General features: G+C 33.2%; 1 protein-coding gene across 1 annotated transcript in view; it reads right to left on the bottom strand.

Annotated features, from left to right (window-relative positions):
- The window catches only part of LOC104467172 (ryanodine receptor 3-like), a gene marked incomplete at both ends in the record, with an annotated part of 114,588 nt that overhangs the window by 13,278 nt on the left and 85,395 nt on the right, over nucleotides 1-15,915 (bottom strand). The window contains 8 exon segments of the mRNA XM_010080842.1: nucleotides 753-849; nucleotides 4,767-4,879; nucleotides 5,699-5,830; nucleotides 6,941-7,000; nucleotides 7,469-7,639; nucleotides 10,645-10,659; nucleotides 15,337-15,429; nucleotides 15,533-15,620. Of these exon segments, the coding sequence (XP_010079144.1) occupies nucleotides 753-849; nucleotides 4,767-4,879; nucleotides 5,699-5,830; nucleotides 6,941-7,000; nucleotides 7,469-7,639; nucleotides 10,645-10,659; nucleotides 15,337-15,429; nucleotides 15,533-15,620 (769 nt within the window).

Genomic DNA, 15,915 nt, shown 5'->3' with positions numbered 1-15,915 from the left:
ATACCAATGGGTCTTTACAAAGCACAACATAACTGCTTTTGCTAACACTGAAGCATCTCCTGATACAACTTAATGGGATCCAGGAAGCTATATATTCATTTTCATGGTATTTAGATACTATAGAGGTAGGCCCCTTGGAAGTATTTTAGGCAAACTAACTACAGTGAGGGAAGAGAATAAGCAGTAGGCTTTCTGAATCAATATTCAGTAACAACATGCTGAAGTTTACCAATCACTTTTATCAAGTACACAAATAAACTAAATTTTTGCTGAATATGGCTGCATATATTTGCTTCTCCTTATGATGTATCAACAAGAAAACAGCGAAATTAATTTGTATCAAAGCTGAAAATGTTAAAATTAAATATTATGCATCAACAAAAATTTTAAAAAGGGGAAAAGGATCAATTATATCAAGCTTAAAAAAAAATAAAATAAAATATAGGAACATAGGAATTACCATAATGACAAAAATAGCCTGCCAGTTAATCTAATCCATTTCTCTTCCCAAGAATGAGTATCCCATAGTTCATCTGAAGGCATAAACCACGTCAGTGCACTTCTGCGTGCATCGCAGGGTGAATGTCTTTTTGACCACAGCAGAAAATGACCTTATGCCCTGAAGCATAAGGATTAATATTTTCTAAGTTTATGCCTATGCATAGAGTACACCAAAATTAGTTTATAACAGATACATAAAATATACACTAAAGTGGGCACTGAAAAATATGCCCAATTACATCAGTACTTACAGACAAATCCTGAACTAGTTTCTCCTCAAATGAATATTCCTCTGTTTCTATCCAATAGTTCTGATAGCCATGGAGGAAGAGGTTAATAGAACGGTGCCTGGGGGGGTTGTGAAAGTGAGATCAAGAGGGGTAACAAAACATAGTTTAACAGCTCAGGTGGTTAATGATTAGTAAGGATACACATTTGTACAATCCTGATCCTCTGATTGGTCAGTGAAATGAAATGCAAACCGTAACTAACATTTAGTGACAAACCCGCATGTACTTTTGAACATTATTACTATCTTTTTTTATACACACATGTATAGATTACTTTTTGTTCTGAAGCCTTTGGGAGTGCTTATATACATTATACACGAAACTGCAGGACTGGAACCTTAATGCAAACATGGGAAAAATACACACTTGAACAGACTGAGAATGAGTGGGTGGGATTTACACCTACAAGATGTCAATCTATTTTACTAGGTTTAGGACATTGAGACAGCAGAAGTTGGCCATCAACACCAAAGTAATTATCAACTGCTTTCCAGCATGTTATCTGCAGACAATCATTGCCTTCTGCCACAGAGAGAAGCACAACCTCAGCTTCTTTTCTTTCCGTTCCAAATCAGGGCAGTATTAATGTGTCCTCAAAGAAGCTGGATTAGAAATACACAAAACCTGCTCAAGAGAATGACTAATTCTAAAAAATTCATAGGCATATTAATTACTACCATAGAGTATCCATTAATTTAACTTTCCACAGAAAATACAGCTCATTGCAATTAGATTATTCATCATAATGGCCAAACGATTCCATCTTTACATTACATTTGGGAAAAATTTTGTTTTGAGGTGCACTGCATGAGGTTATACAAAGGTTGTTCCACACAGCCTTTCCATTTGCTTTTATCCTGTGCCACTAACAAAAGCTATACAAATTGGCTGTATACACTCTGACTTGTTTAAATGCACTGTGCACATGAATTATTATTTTATAATAGAATAGCCATTGAGCCAACCTTCTAGGCTCTCCTGCTGTACTGGTGCCATTTTGTTACCAAATTTCAAAAACTGACCAATCAGAATCTCCTCTGAAAATTGTACAAATTCATGTTTTATGATAACATCAAATCATGGCTGAGAAGGAATAAGTGTGCGCATAAGGAAGAGGCTCTCCACAAGTTACATTACCGTTAACTTGAGTATAAGCCTGTCATACTGAGTTTTTTCATGTACTTTTTCCAGCCAAACACGTTGAAAGGTGCTCAGGAAGAAATTGCTAATTTTGTGTCTGAAGAAAAGCATATAGGTTTTCATTGAAGAAAGGCACAATTTAAACTCAATAAAGTACTCAGAAAGAATGTATTTGTAAACTGTGTATGAAAAATTGCCATGTACAACTTCGCTGTATCTATGTGCATGTACAGATGACAGACAAATTTTTTTACAAATTAATTTCCTTAAAACATCAAACATAAATACACGCATATCAGAGAAAACATTTATCACATAAGACACTTTTTCAAAACCATGTACAGTCATTAAACACAGAACATGAAGAATCAGTATTTCCTAATTTAACTGATTTATTTTCCTTGAAAAAAAAATACAACTATTTCTCAGAAACAGTATTTTCCTCTCAGAAAAGGGAGTACTTGGAATATTAATGGTAGAAGTTAAATTAAGTTTTCTATGATTCAACAAACACCTGCGCATCAACAGGCATTTCAATTTCTGAAATATCTTACTGGAATTCCTAAAACCTGATACATATAAGAATATTAGATTAAATTAGAATATTAGATTAAAATATGAGATTAAAATTAAGTAACATTGAAAGCCACCGAAATCTCCTGAAATTTTCAAAAGAAAGAGATCATTATTCACTGAAGATATTAATCTTTTCTAGGATAAATGAAAGGGTGCCACCATAATGTTTGCTTATGCCCTTTAAATTAATTTGTTCTAGCATCAAATTTAGAACTAACACTGCCAATATAAAGCTGCAACTAAAATGAGGAAACATACAAGATAAGGAGAGCTGCATTTGAAACTCTGGTTCAAATGGATTTACATAGCCCCTAGAATTAATCACACACCACTGGAAATAATCTCCCTAGGGTTCAGAGGTGTCTTAACACAATCAATATGAATTATGGAAGTACTCATAGGTACATAGTAGTGTGATAGCCTTATTTTCCTGTCACAATCTTATGATTTATCTAAAAAAAGGTGTTTCTATAAACTAATGAATATTATAACTTTGTTCTTCACCTATCAACTGAGTGATACACCTAAAAGTCCCTGCTCATTCCAGGGGGTTTGGACTAGATGACATTTAAAAGGCCCTTCCTACCTACATCATTCTACGATTGTGCTTTTTCACTCTTGCCTGTTTTGAATTGTCGACACCACAATTAATTGGCTAAAAGAGTTTTACAACAGTTCATTTTTAGAATAATTTTTAGACTCTATGAGAAAAAATAACTGGGCAGATTTGCCTCACATTCATACTTAAATTAGCAGTAAACTCCATCACAAAATCTACCATAAAGTTTGAGAAGAACCAACCTCAGTCTTTTTAACACAGAAAAGTTTTTAATGAAAATTACAGATAATGTAAACGTTGTACTTCTATGAGTATTACTCCATATTTTCTTGAAAATAAAAATACAGATTCATAGCCCATTTTGCCCCTTGGCAAGTGTTCCATCCTCCTCAAAAATAATAAATAAATGGGGTTTTTTAAAGGCAAAATGAGATGAACTATTTTTATCATTTGGGTACTCACATATATTCCAAACAGTTTAAGAATTTATAAATCCAGAATAGGGTTGTAAAAAAAAAAAAAAGCTCACAAAGACGTTATACTGAAACGGGTGCTTGCTCTTCACACCACTTCCTCTCGTTTTTCCAAACACCGTTGTTGAAGTAAAATGGTTGATACTAGCCTGTTTGTTTTTATGTTGTACTGAAATCTTTTCATTTCTCTGGTTCTTTAAAGATTGCCTGGTAGTGGTGTGACAACTTACAGAAGTTATTATAAGTCTAGAACTACTACTTTTTGTAAAGGAAGGATATGTGCTTTTTACAGTATAGCTGGCTTTTTGTCTTGTGCAAACCTAGTATTCTTTGAATATGTTAGTGGCACAGCTACAGACCTTTAGCCGATATCAAGCATGTAGATTTGCTTTAATAAAGGCATTTAAGAATGCAATGCAACTCTTCTGTTAAATACTTTGCAAACAATCTTTGGACAAAAATATTAAACATGAAAGGCGGAAAAGTGCAGAAGAAGGTAAGAAACAAACTTAAAGATGTGCTTAGGCTGTATCTAAATAAAAAGCAGATTTGCTGAGTAGGAACAGGGTAAAGAAAATGACCCCAAATCCGCATGGTCTTAATATTCTGTTGAAAGCAGCAGATGGACCCAGGCACAACATGCACTTTATCTTGGACACTGTGGTATCTACATTCAACTGGAGTAAGCAGCAGAGCAACGCACAAGTCCAAAATATCATTCTCCACTGCTCTGCCCCAATAGCTGCTTTAATGTATATAACATTCTGATGTAGTAGCTAAAGATTGCCTCAGACAAACTAAACAGGATGAAGCATTCATGCAATACAAGAGGAATAGCCATACAAAGTTAAAAACAGAAAAAAGAATACAAACACAGGAAAATAAAGAAAAGAACAACTGATCAGAAGAAAAAAAGGGACAGAAACAGCAACAACTTAATTTTCGCAAATAACTTCAGGAACTATACAGAGCAACAGCTGACAAAAATGAAGCATTTTGGTTTTGAAGCAGTGTAATTCCTATGGTCTTTTCCCCTCTGGTTATTTATCATGAGACAAGTGTTTTGCTGCTGTGAGGAATTGGCTGATAACTGAACAACTCTTTTGTCTTTTAAACAAAATGACATAGGCCTAGCAATCAGCAAACTCGTAGGTATACACACAAGCAATATTTGCTCTCAGAAATGTAAACAAAAGTTGCAAAAAAATAAAACTTTAAGCCATTTACCTTGGCAGGTTGTATAATGGTGCCATTCTGAAACACGCAACAACAGCCCTTTTGCGTTGTTTTGACAGGAGTTTGTGCCAAACAGCTTTCTTTGATCTCAGTGGTTGTTCAACCTATGGGAAGATATCTCTTCAACTTTGGTTCAAAATGTTCTTTTTAGCTAGTGGTTAATATAGTTAACAAATTAGAAAATGCTGCAAAAGCTCCTCCATCATCTGAAAAAAAAGGATTTTGGGGGTTTTATTTTGTTTTTGTTTTTAAATTAACGAGAAAAAATACCGGAGGCCTTATATTGAGTACTTCTCATTTCTACAGAAAAGCTCAAGATGCCATAGTATCTCATGTGGGACACCTTTGTAAAATTCCAAAATTGTTATTTTGTCTGTTTCTAACTATGCACATTCAATTGTTCATGTGAACAAATTTCTGTGCTATATCACTTGTGAATTAAATGGATTAGCTTTATGTGGGAACAGTACAATACCTTTCTGTATTTAAATTGTATCATTTGACTGAACAGGCAACCAATTGTTGCTACAGCATCCTCAGGTGGAGAAATGGGAGACGGGCTGAAACCAGTATATTTAAAAGTGCACATGCAAACATCTCTTCCTAAAATTACCAAGCTTTCAGTTACTGATTGGTGATGATTTTCATACTATACTTCTTGTGACTGTTCACAAAATTTTGCGGAGGCAAATAAGTCCCGAGTTTTCCCTAAAGCTAAATTGAGGGACTTCAGCAGATCAGATTAAAAACTTTGCATATGTACACACCTGTATGTGCATCTGTGTGCACATGCACGCATGTGCAAAAAAAAATTTTATCTGGAAACTTGAATAATGACACTCACTGAAGTAGAAGTAATCTCTACAAGGAAAAAAACTCTTGCTACTTTAAAACAAACACAGTATTGACATTTAGCTTTTTACCTGTTCCAGATGATATAAAGCAGCTGATATCCTCTGCACACGTTCCACATTTTTCTCAGGGTCAGTAGGCTCATTACTCTTCAAAATGTCTTTGTATAGATTTAACTGCCATTTCACAGCTGGATCATCAGACTAAAAACCAACATATTTTGTACATAAGCTGCTGAATGAAGATACTGAATTTGCCTACTATTCTCATAGTATAATAAAGAGGGTTATAGATACTCCTACTTCATCTGTCACCTTTTAGTCAAAATTAACATCTGCTGGCTTATCAGAAAAATAGCATTAGATACTGTATACTGTTGCGTAACTGAACTCAATTCTTAAGCAAGGTTCTGTATTTTTATTTAATGAAACCACATAAAGCAGCTGGTGACTTCTGTACCCTATTTAACTGCATTAAAAATAAGGAAGCACATTTAGTAGGGGAATTTATTTTAAGTCCTTGGAGGACTTCTATATCAACAGAGGAAAGCTGTTTTATGGAGCCTATAAAAGACAGCTGGAATTTCAATAGGTGAAGAGTTACAGCCAAAGGTTTTGATTTTTTTGGCAAGACAGAAATAGAAAAAACACATTGGCATTACGTAGTGTGTCCACTTTAAACTTATGTAAGCACAAATTTATAGCACCCAGACAGTCATCTCCCATGACAGATAAATGAGTTACTCCTATTATGTTCAAAGCCTGTAGGCAATGATCTAAATTATTATCTACAGAATGATGAGAACTCCATTTTGATATCACCTTTGACAGTGTATTCAGCATATAAACAGTAGGAACGTAAATGTGCTTGTAAAACACTTAAGGGCTAAGATGACACAAGCTTTTGTTATTTTGTCATAGCCACTTTAAAATGCATATATTATTAGAAAAACTATTTCATCATTAATGCAAGTTAACTTTAAGAAGAGAAGCTGAAATACTATAGTTTTAATTTTATTTTATTCTTGGATTGACTTGATTCTAAGTAATTATAGCTTTAAAGCTACCAATAACTTAATTATTCATACTTTTCCCATCCTGTCGGACATCCTGAAACTTAAAAATACCATCCACAGCTACAAATAAAATAATTATTCTCATGGAAAAACTATGAAGAGAAATGTTAAAATGGCAATTTTTTTCTAATACCTTTTCACCTTTGTTGTTTTTTTATTATCACAATAAATAAAACAATTATGACTTCTGTGTTTCAAAAGTGCACATCAGCATCTTTAAGAAAGTTTTTTATATTACCTTTTCCTGCAAATGTAAGTTGTTACGTAAATGTTCTTTGACTTCATCATCAGTGTCCCTCTGTAGAAATATAGAAGTATTTCTCAATTCAGATTATGAATAACCTCATAAAGAATATGTACAACAGCGGACAGCTATTATTTTAATACTGAAACTTAACCTCTTCTGTTTTCAAAGTACGTAAGTTACCAGAAGGGCATGGGATAAAGGCTTTCTTTAATTTTGACCAAAAAACAAGGATTAAACTTTGAAGAGAATTTAAATCTAACTAATGGTACTTCAGCATTTGGTCCAAATGAATACACATAGGTAAAAATGTACATTGTTTACAAATGGAAAATGACATGGAGATGATGGCAGCTGTCTATACACACCATTTTTTCTTGTGAAAGCACAAATAGCAGTTATAATTGCTTACAGTACATTGATATATTTAATTATACTGACTGCTTAGATATCTATGCCTTAAAGTTCAGTTTATAAAGTTCTGCTTAATTTGCATTAAAAACTATTACAAATTATACTTACATGGCTGTATCTAGACTTAGCCAAAGCGATGAGCTCTTGATCTCCAGGAGTACACATATTCAAGCCAATAGGAAGCATCTTTTTAAGTGCAGCTACTATCAAGGATGTTTGTATGGAGTACAAATCCCCTCTACGTTTTGATTTCTTTCTCTCTTGATCTTGTCCTCCAGACTGTAATTAAAAAAATAGAAAAGTAAATGACTGTAATTCTTGGATCACACACTTTTCCCAACACACTCTTCCCCTAACAGTCCAAGGAAACTATTTTCCTGATGTAGTACAACTAATTAAAAATGCCACATTAGAGGAAGGGTGTACAGTCTTGAGCGGGAAATGTGAAGGAATACTTTTGGTGTGCACCAATGCAGAAATTAGAATAACAGTAAGATTTTAATAGCAGTAACTTACTTTTGTCTGCATTCATACATATGAATATATTTTCTGGATCTCACCTCTCAAATCAGAAACAACTCTAAAATTAAAAAGCTGAGTCAGTCTCAGAGGACACTATTAGTTCTCAATGTTACAGAGACAAATTCAGGATGTTTACATTTTTGTTAGAAACTTACATAAGGATAGTTATCCATGGTCTGAATGAATGAATATTGTCGTTTGTCTCAACTGAAAAATACCAGTATCTAAAAGGCTTTGATTCAATGCAATGAAATGCCAATGAGTTAGAGTCTCTGGGAAAAGCACTGCCCTTTGGCTTTGGCTAACGTAAGTAACTCTGGGATGAAAAATTAAGTCTTTTGCATTTTTGGAGATCATGAGTAATAGGAAAAGAAAAACAAGAGAGACAGTGAAGTAAACAGAACAACAGAATAACATCTGCCCTATCTTCTTACACCAGACATTGTACAACAAGATTTCACACACAACTTGTCATTTATGAGACAGCAAACCAAAATCTTTAGAACAGACCCATATACTTAATCAACATATGGTAAACAACAACAACATAAAAATAGCCCAGTTCTGAATTCTGTACCTAGATTAAACTCCTACTACACTCAAAGGGAGTTTTGCCTAAGATAAGATTTCAGGACTAGGCCTCCAGGCTTATACAACATTACAAAACAGCAAATGCTTGCATTTAACCCTCCACATCCTTTTCCCTCTGTCAATTATGTTTTACTGACTACTGTTTATATAATACATTGTGTAGTTCCACATAAGGACACAGCAGAACCCACTGCATTTCATTATTTACCAATTGTCACCACACTATTATCACAGTAATCACTGGAAGAAAAAAAGGCAGCCATACATATTCTACTCAGTAGATAAATTTTGGCAAATTCTGTCTTCTGGATGGTGAATCTCTGTGTACATAGCTAGTGTTGAGCATTTTGCAGGTCAGAGGGAACACACAACGGATGTGGCTTCCTTTCTTAAGGAACTAACAATTGCAAGAGAGTACTTTGCCTCAAAGGTTTGCTTTTGGAAGTGCCTTAGAAATAGCAGTGATGTAATGGCTCTAAATAATGACATTATTTGTACTCTACATTGACAGCAGACAAACAAATCCCACAATGTATCACTGCATTCCAGTGGCGTCACTTTGCATCTTAAATTAGGAATAATATATTAAAAAAAAACCCAAACAAAACAAAAAACCAAACCAAACAAAAAGAAAAAGAAGGAGATACTGGTTTACTTTTCTGCATCTTTATGATTGTGGACATTTTACACATCCAATGTTCTTTATTTTCATTTGAGATTAGTAGCTAGATATGGACAAGATAGGTGAACCTTAAAACTTGAACGTTTTTAAAACATGAAAAGAAGATCCATTCTGCCTTTGCCATCAAATTTTGCTGTCTGTGAATGTATAAGCAGAGTCACAGGCAGAAACCTAAATGACAATAAAACGATGTCTCTTTCTGTTCTAATATGCACCTATATGAGTAAACACAATACCTTAATTTTGTATGTAAAGAGCATTAAATTGGATTTATGTTGGCTAAATAATTAATTGCACTAAAAGGACGTCAACATGAAGAATTATATAATCTGGTTGCCTAACAGTACATAATGATCTTGCTTGTCTGAAGATTTAAAAACACAAATGGACATTTTTTCAACAAGAATATACAGTAAAAGAATTACAGATTCTGCAGTAGATTCATAATAATTAAATATACAATCCAAAAGAAGAAAGAATTTATTTCTACTAAAAAAAAATCAGCTAAAACTGGTTAAGATGATGGAATTAATATTTTTAGTATTTTCAACCCTCCTTAAATCTTCAATTCTCTGAGATTATCATGAGAGCATTCATTAAATCCTACTCTATACACCTGGGGAAGTTTGACAATAGCAAAGTGTGAAATCAGGTGTATTAATTTAACACAACTGCTCACTTTTTAACTCATGCCTCCAAATTATTTGATTAAAAACTCTTAATGGCATCATGTGTGCTTTCAGCACATGGGGTGGAGGGAAAGATGAAAGGGTTTTATGCTCCATTTTGCTGTCCATTCTGTTTCACCAATGAAGAACACACCATAGGTCAAAAAGTACTGGTCTATATTAGGAATTCATATCAAAAAATATAATATGAATGATGCAAAGGAAGGTGAACTATGGTTCACTGGAGACAAAGAAAGCTTTACAAATTAAATACATAAAAGAAACAAGGATTATTCAAAAGCTTTGTCACATCTCATATCTTAAGATCATTTTAATTTTGGAAAAGTGTAGGATTTTGAACTCTGAATCTTATTTAAACTTATTGGTTCCAGTACAATCTTCTGTCCATTTACAGACAAAGTATAGGTTATAGCACATTTCTTCCACATATTTTTCTTGATTATCATAAGCCAGATATAGGTTCCTGATGACTCTACTTAAGCATTGCTTTTACAAAGTCTGCTTCAATATAGTAGCAAAAAGATCAGAATGCAGAAAGACAGCAGAGGCAGAACGTACATCTGAAATAATTACAAAATGTAACTTTACTACATTTTCACATTAAGCAACATGTGGGAGTGCCAAAGGGAATTTCAGCTGCTCTGGTCAAATACTGACACTTTAACTCAGATAAAATTTATAGTTGGTGGCACCCGGGCCTTTACTTTGTGACGCCACTGCTATGATCAATGGAAAGAATGCTTGGAGCCTGATCATCTCTAAATCTAAAACAAAGACACATCATGCACTTTGACCTGTACCTTTACTTGCATGGCCTGTATGAAAGAAAAATAAAGGGAAAAAACATAAGTAAGAGATGAAAAGATGATCATTTTACAAGTTCGTAACAAACTTACTCAGCTTTATCAGGACAACAAAAATATAATAGGCTTGTTGCTAAAACAATAGACTGGAAGTGTATAATCAAATGAGATCTTAGTGAAATAGTTTTTATTCAGCTTAATCCTTATTAAATTACTGAACTTCTGCATTTATCTTTCGCTATTCAGCACTACCATTTGTTGCTTTAACACATAAGGAAGTACACCTACTTTACTTACGTAAACACATCAATATACTAATTCCTGCATCTTTTCCCAATATTGTTAAAAGGAGGAAGGTGTCTGACACTCTATAGTGCAATAATAAAAAATATTCACAAAATAGCTCTTTCTACCTCTTTTCCCCACCAAAATATGATTGAAAAAATTATGTTTAGAAATGGAAATCAAACTATCACTGTGAAGATGCAGCATTTCATTTGTAGATGTATTTTCCCATTGCATAGCTCATTACTGTTTTGAAGACAGCCTGAGAGAAACTTGAGTTAAGCTCATATCTCTCATCAGTGCCCATTTTGAGAATACTGTTATAAACTCAACTGTAACTCTCATACATACACAGGGTTTTTTCATGTTTGTTAATACCATAAATATTACACCTAAATAAACATGTATTCCATAGTCAACACTATATTATCATTGTGCCAGGCAATCTTAAGAAAACAACAAAACCATGTAGTTATGGTACAATGGCAAAAAAATTCAACAGAAGAATCCTTGACCAGGCATGGGAAAATACTATAGAAAACTGCTGGTTAAAAATAAACAGAAAAGACCATAAACACAAGGCAAGCCCCAATTTCTGTGATGGCTCTAATAGTAACTTTGTTTTCTTGTGATACTTGAATTAGCCTCTAAATGTTGAAGCCACACTATTATTAAAATCTCTTTTTATATCCTGTTATATTTATATCACATAGTGAAGAAAATCAGCTACAAGTCAAGAAAGACTGAAAGACTAATCATCAAATTAAGTGTTAAGCATCTTAGAATCATCAACACCTTACTCAGACAAATAGCAAATTTTAATTGAAAATTTCTGTTGTGTGAAATATGTACATGCTGCACAGACATGGCTCAGCAGATATACACTGAAGGTAAAGACAAGACATAAATTATATTTCGTTTATTAGAGATGACAATAAAAGTAATCCATTCATGATTTACCATAGTATACCTAAAGGAAACATATTCTGTGTGATTTAAATAGTCTAAAAGAAGAGTATTTTCTGCAAGAATTTTAGATCTAACATGAAATCCTCTAATTATCGTAAATTTGCAAATAAGTATTATATATTACAAATGGGCACAACCGACAGTGTTGCTTCATAATACAAACTTGGATTTTATGACTGCCTCAAACTTCTATAATAGGTCTATCCAAATGCTTTTTAAAATTAGATTAAAAAAAAAAATCAATAATGAGGGTGAGTCAAATAAAACTTCAGTAGGATATGCAAGTGTTTAGCAACTGAGGTTATAAATCCAGCCACACATTCATTTATATTCCGAAAGTTACACAGAAAAATGGCCCACATATGTCATACACATTTATTATGTACATGTGAATGTACACATTTTGGTTTTCATACCAATTCACTGTAAAACACAATAGGACATCATTGCATCTTAATCAAAATGCTAGTGTACGAACAAACCTATGAAGGGTTCAAAAATAATAGATTAGCGGAGTTGAAAGTGTTTAAATTCTCCATTTCAACACTTCTATCACAAATCTGTTATTTCAATGCAATCTAAGTCACCAGTCTCTCTCGGACTGAAAGTTCTCTAACTTACCATTCCCCTCCGAGCAATCTGCTGCCATTTTATTAGAAAAGAAAAATTAAAAAACTTGCTCAGCTGTTAATACATTTATTTGAGAAAATATTAACAAAATTAGTATTGTATAATCAAAATACAATGGGTACTTAATAAATTTATTTATTTTAATGATGAATAATTTATTACCACTGCTGTTAGCTAACGATAAATAATGTAATCCTAATCCTTCATCCTCCGCATAATTTTTTTCTGCATATGGTATGTAAAGATACAGAACCTTCCATACATGATCACACTAGTACTATCACATTATCTTGTATTTTAGGAAAAATATTATGTCTCTGTTGTAAGACAGACAGTTGCTTAAAGCAGTCTGAGATCAGCATGGGACTTTAGTCCTTTAAGAGACCCCAAACTGTTCTGTCTTGGGTCAACTGTTAATAGCCAATGTTCATATTTGGAGTTATCTATATATTGTCATGCTTGATAAATACTGGATATGATTACTTCCACTAAAAACAATGTGAATAAAAAGGAACTGGTCATAAAGAGGAAAGTGTTAATTATTGTGTTAGCATGCTACTTCCTGAGCAAGAAATTAGAAAAATAAGGTTCCCTAATCTAATGTCCTCTACTGATAATTCTCTGAGGATATAAATACATATAAAATCCTGTAAGAAACCCTGAAATTCAGTTACTTAGAGAATTTCTTGTTTATTCTAAATTATGCAGTCTTAAAAACATATATATTTGGATTTAAATGTAGGCTTTAATGAATGCGCTGGTTTTAAAGGACTTACATGTTATGAAATGTTATCAATTTCCTCCTTAGAAACCATATCTAGAAAACCAATACAACACTTCTAAAAGATGCCTCGTATTGTATCGTGGTATTTAAGTCATCATGAAATAATTCCCTATCTAAAAGATCAGGTGTGCTGCGATCACTCCTGCAGATAATGGTACCATATTAATAAAATATTCAGTCATGAACAATACACTATTTTCTTTCTTCCTATATTAGCAATAACCACGCAGTGTCCTTGAATGCTATTTGATATTGATATGCTTACAAAAAATGATATGCATATAAAAAATTTATAATCTCCCTGTACTGCATACCCATATGAAGAAAAGTGCATTTACATATGCATCTACATCCCTGTTTTGTATAGAAATATTTATACAAGTATGTAAAATATCTGTATACTTAAATATGCACAACAGGCATTAGAAAACGTAATCTCAAAACCAAACTCTTTCAAGTTTGGATCATATAGATTCTTGATGTTAAATTACTGTGATTTTATCCAAATCAGAGCAGTATGAGGGATACCTATTCTTTATTTTGTAAAGATTTGTTTTTCCATTCCTCCCATGTCAGACTGACTAAAATATGACACTAACAGTTTACATCATATTATCCTATTATCAGTACTTCAGTGAGACATAATTTAGATTAAATACGAATCACCTGATTCTCATCTATCATGTTTTTAAAAAAAGTACACCAAAATCTTGGCTCCTCAGGCCAATTCTAATGTATAAATATTGAAGTATATGTATTAAATGTACATGTAGTGATTGCCATATAATAGAAGTACAGAGCTATGTGTTAGACTCTTATTGTGCTATTGACCATCAAACAGCATGGACTGTGCGCACTACTGATATTGCAAAATGAGGATAATACAAACATTTCGATTCTATCAGACAATTTCAAGGAACTGCATCTTGAAAACAAGAAAACACATTAAAAATTTCCTTTTCTGTAAATATGGAATTCTCTATACTGTTTGAATTGCTGTTCAGTGCCAGTCATGATCTAGTGACAAGCAGAAAATCTGTTGTTTTGCATGTAAACTTTCCAATACCAGAGTTTGGCTTAACCAAGTTTCAGAACTTAAAAGAGTACAACAGAAAATCAGCAAACAAGGTTTTTTTAAAGAGAGTTAAGAAATGTAATGGCACATTTTATCTGACTCTCTATTGTCCAAAGGTGGACTTAGAGTAGCTAGGTTACAGACAATCAAAATATAGTGAAATACAAAACAATAAACCCCACCACTTCTCTGGAACACTTTCAAAACAGGGTTACTCCAAATACATTACAAATATGAACAAAGCAAAGGGTTCATTGCTACATTTCCCAACACTAATTTAGAATTAAACTTCATGTGGATTTAGTTAAGTTAGGCAATCTTCCTCAGTCAATGTCAAAGCTGCATTTTTTATCTTGACAACGCACATTTTCTCTGTTACACAGGCAACAAATGTACTTTCCAGCCATCATGTCTGCATCTTGTCATATTGAAAATGAGCAAAAACGAAACTAATGTGGTCATTAATAAGAAACAAGAAAAAAGCGCATGTGGCACACTATATGTATGAATAGAACTATATGCAAAGACAACGTTTCTCCATCAGAGTTGACAGAATAACACTGACATTCACAAGAAAAAGACCAGGCAAACAATGTTTCTTCACTTGCTTTTATAAAATAGTCTACCCTTTTTTTCTTCTGAAAGATGACCTACCCATATTATACATTACAACCCATATTCTCTCATACATGTAACTTTTTCAAATCAAGACCTTTATTTCAATCTTGTGTCTTTGACTACTTAACAGACATCTAATAAGTAACTCTAAGGTACATAGCCTACATTTTGCACAGTAGTTGTCATGTCTATCATCAAGAATCAAAACTATTTTTTGTTTCTTCTACCAGCACAGCAGCTGCAATCTGAGTGGATTTTCAGAGCCTTTTTACAACATACTGAATGCATGCTGAAGGTTTAACTGATCCACAAATTTTTATTAACTTACTTTAGACATCTTGCTCTTGGTGTCTCCTGTTAAAAATGCCAAATTGTTGATTTCATTCTGAATCACAAAATTTTGTTCTTCTCTTTTAAAATTCTAAAGAAGAAAAAAATCACCAGAAGTTTAATTCACCTGCATGCACCACATTTATACTTAAAGACAGAAGGAAATGGAAGAAAAAGTATACATTTTATCTTACATGCGATTTGCACCACAGGATAAAAACTTCAGCTACCATTCGAAAGAGTTCATCAGAATCTGCATCTGGTTTCTTTAGCCAATTGGCTCTAATTACAAAAACAAGAGAAAATTAGAATTAGACAACTGAATATAATAAGTTACAGTTGCATAGTTAATCTTGGAATTTGATGAGAGTCACTTCAATTTTCCATGACCATAGTTAGAGGGACCATTTTTTATGGCAGTTTAACTTGTCATCCAACAAAATTCCTAATTCTTGGCTACTTAGTTCTGCCTTCTCCTCTTCCCAATGGTGCCAACACCTGTTTTTGTGCCTATTCTGTGAACCAGACTAGAAAACAGACCTGGTTGAAAAGCAAAACTCTTTCTCCAAACATTTAT

Source organism: Pterocles gutturalis, unplaced genomic scaffold (genome assembly GCF_000699245.1).
Source record: "Pterocles gutturalis isolate BGI_N339 unplaced genomic scaffold, ASM69924v1 scaffold39544, whole genome shotgun sequence".
NCBI lineage: Eukaryota > Metazoa > Chordata > Aves > Pterocliformes > Pteroclidae > Pterocles > Pterocles gutturalis.
Note: the sequence above shows the minus strand (reverse complement) of the source record. Positions and strands in the feature narration are given on the sequence as shown.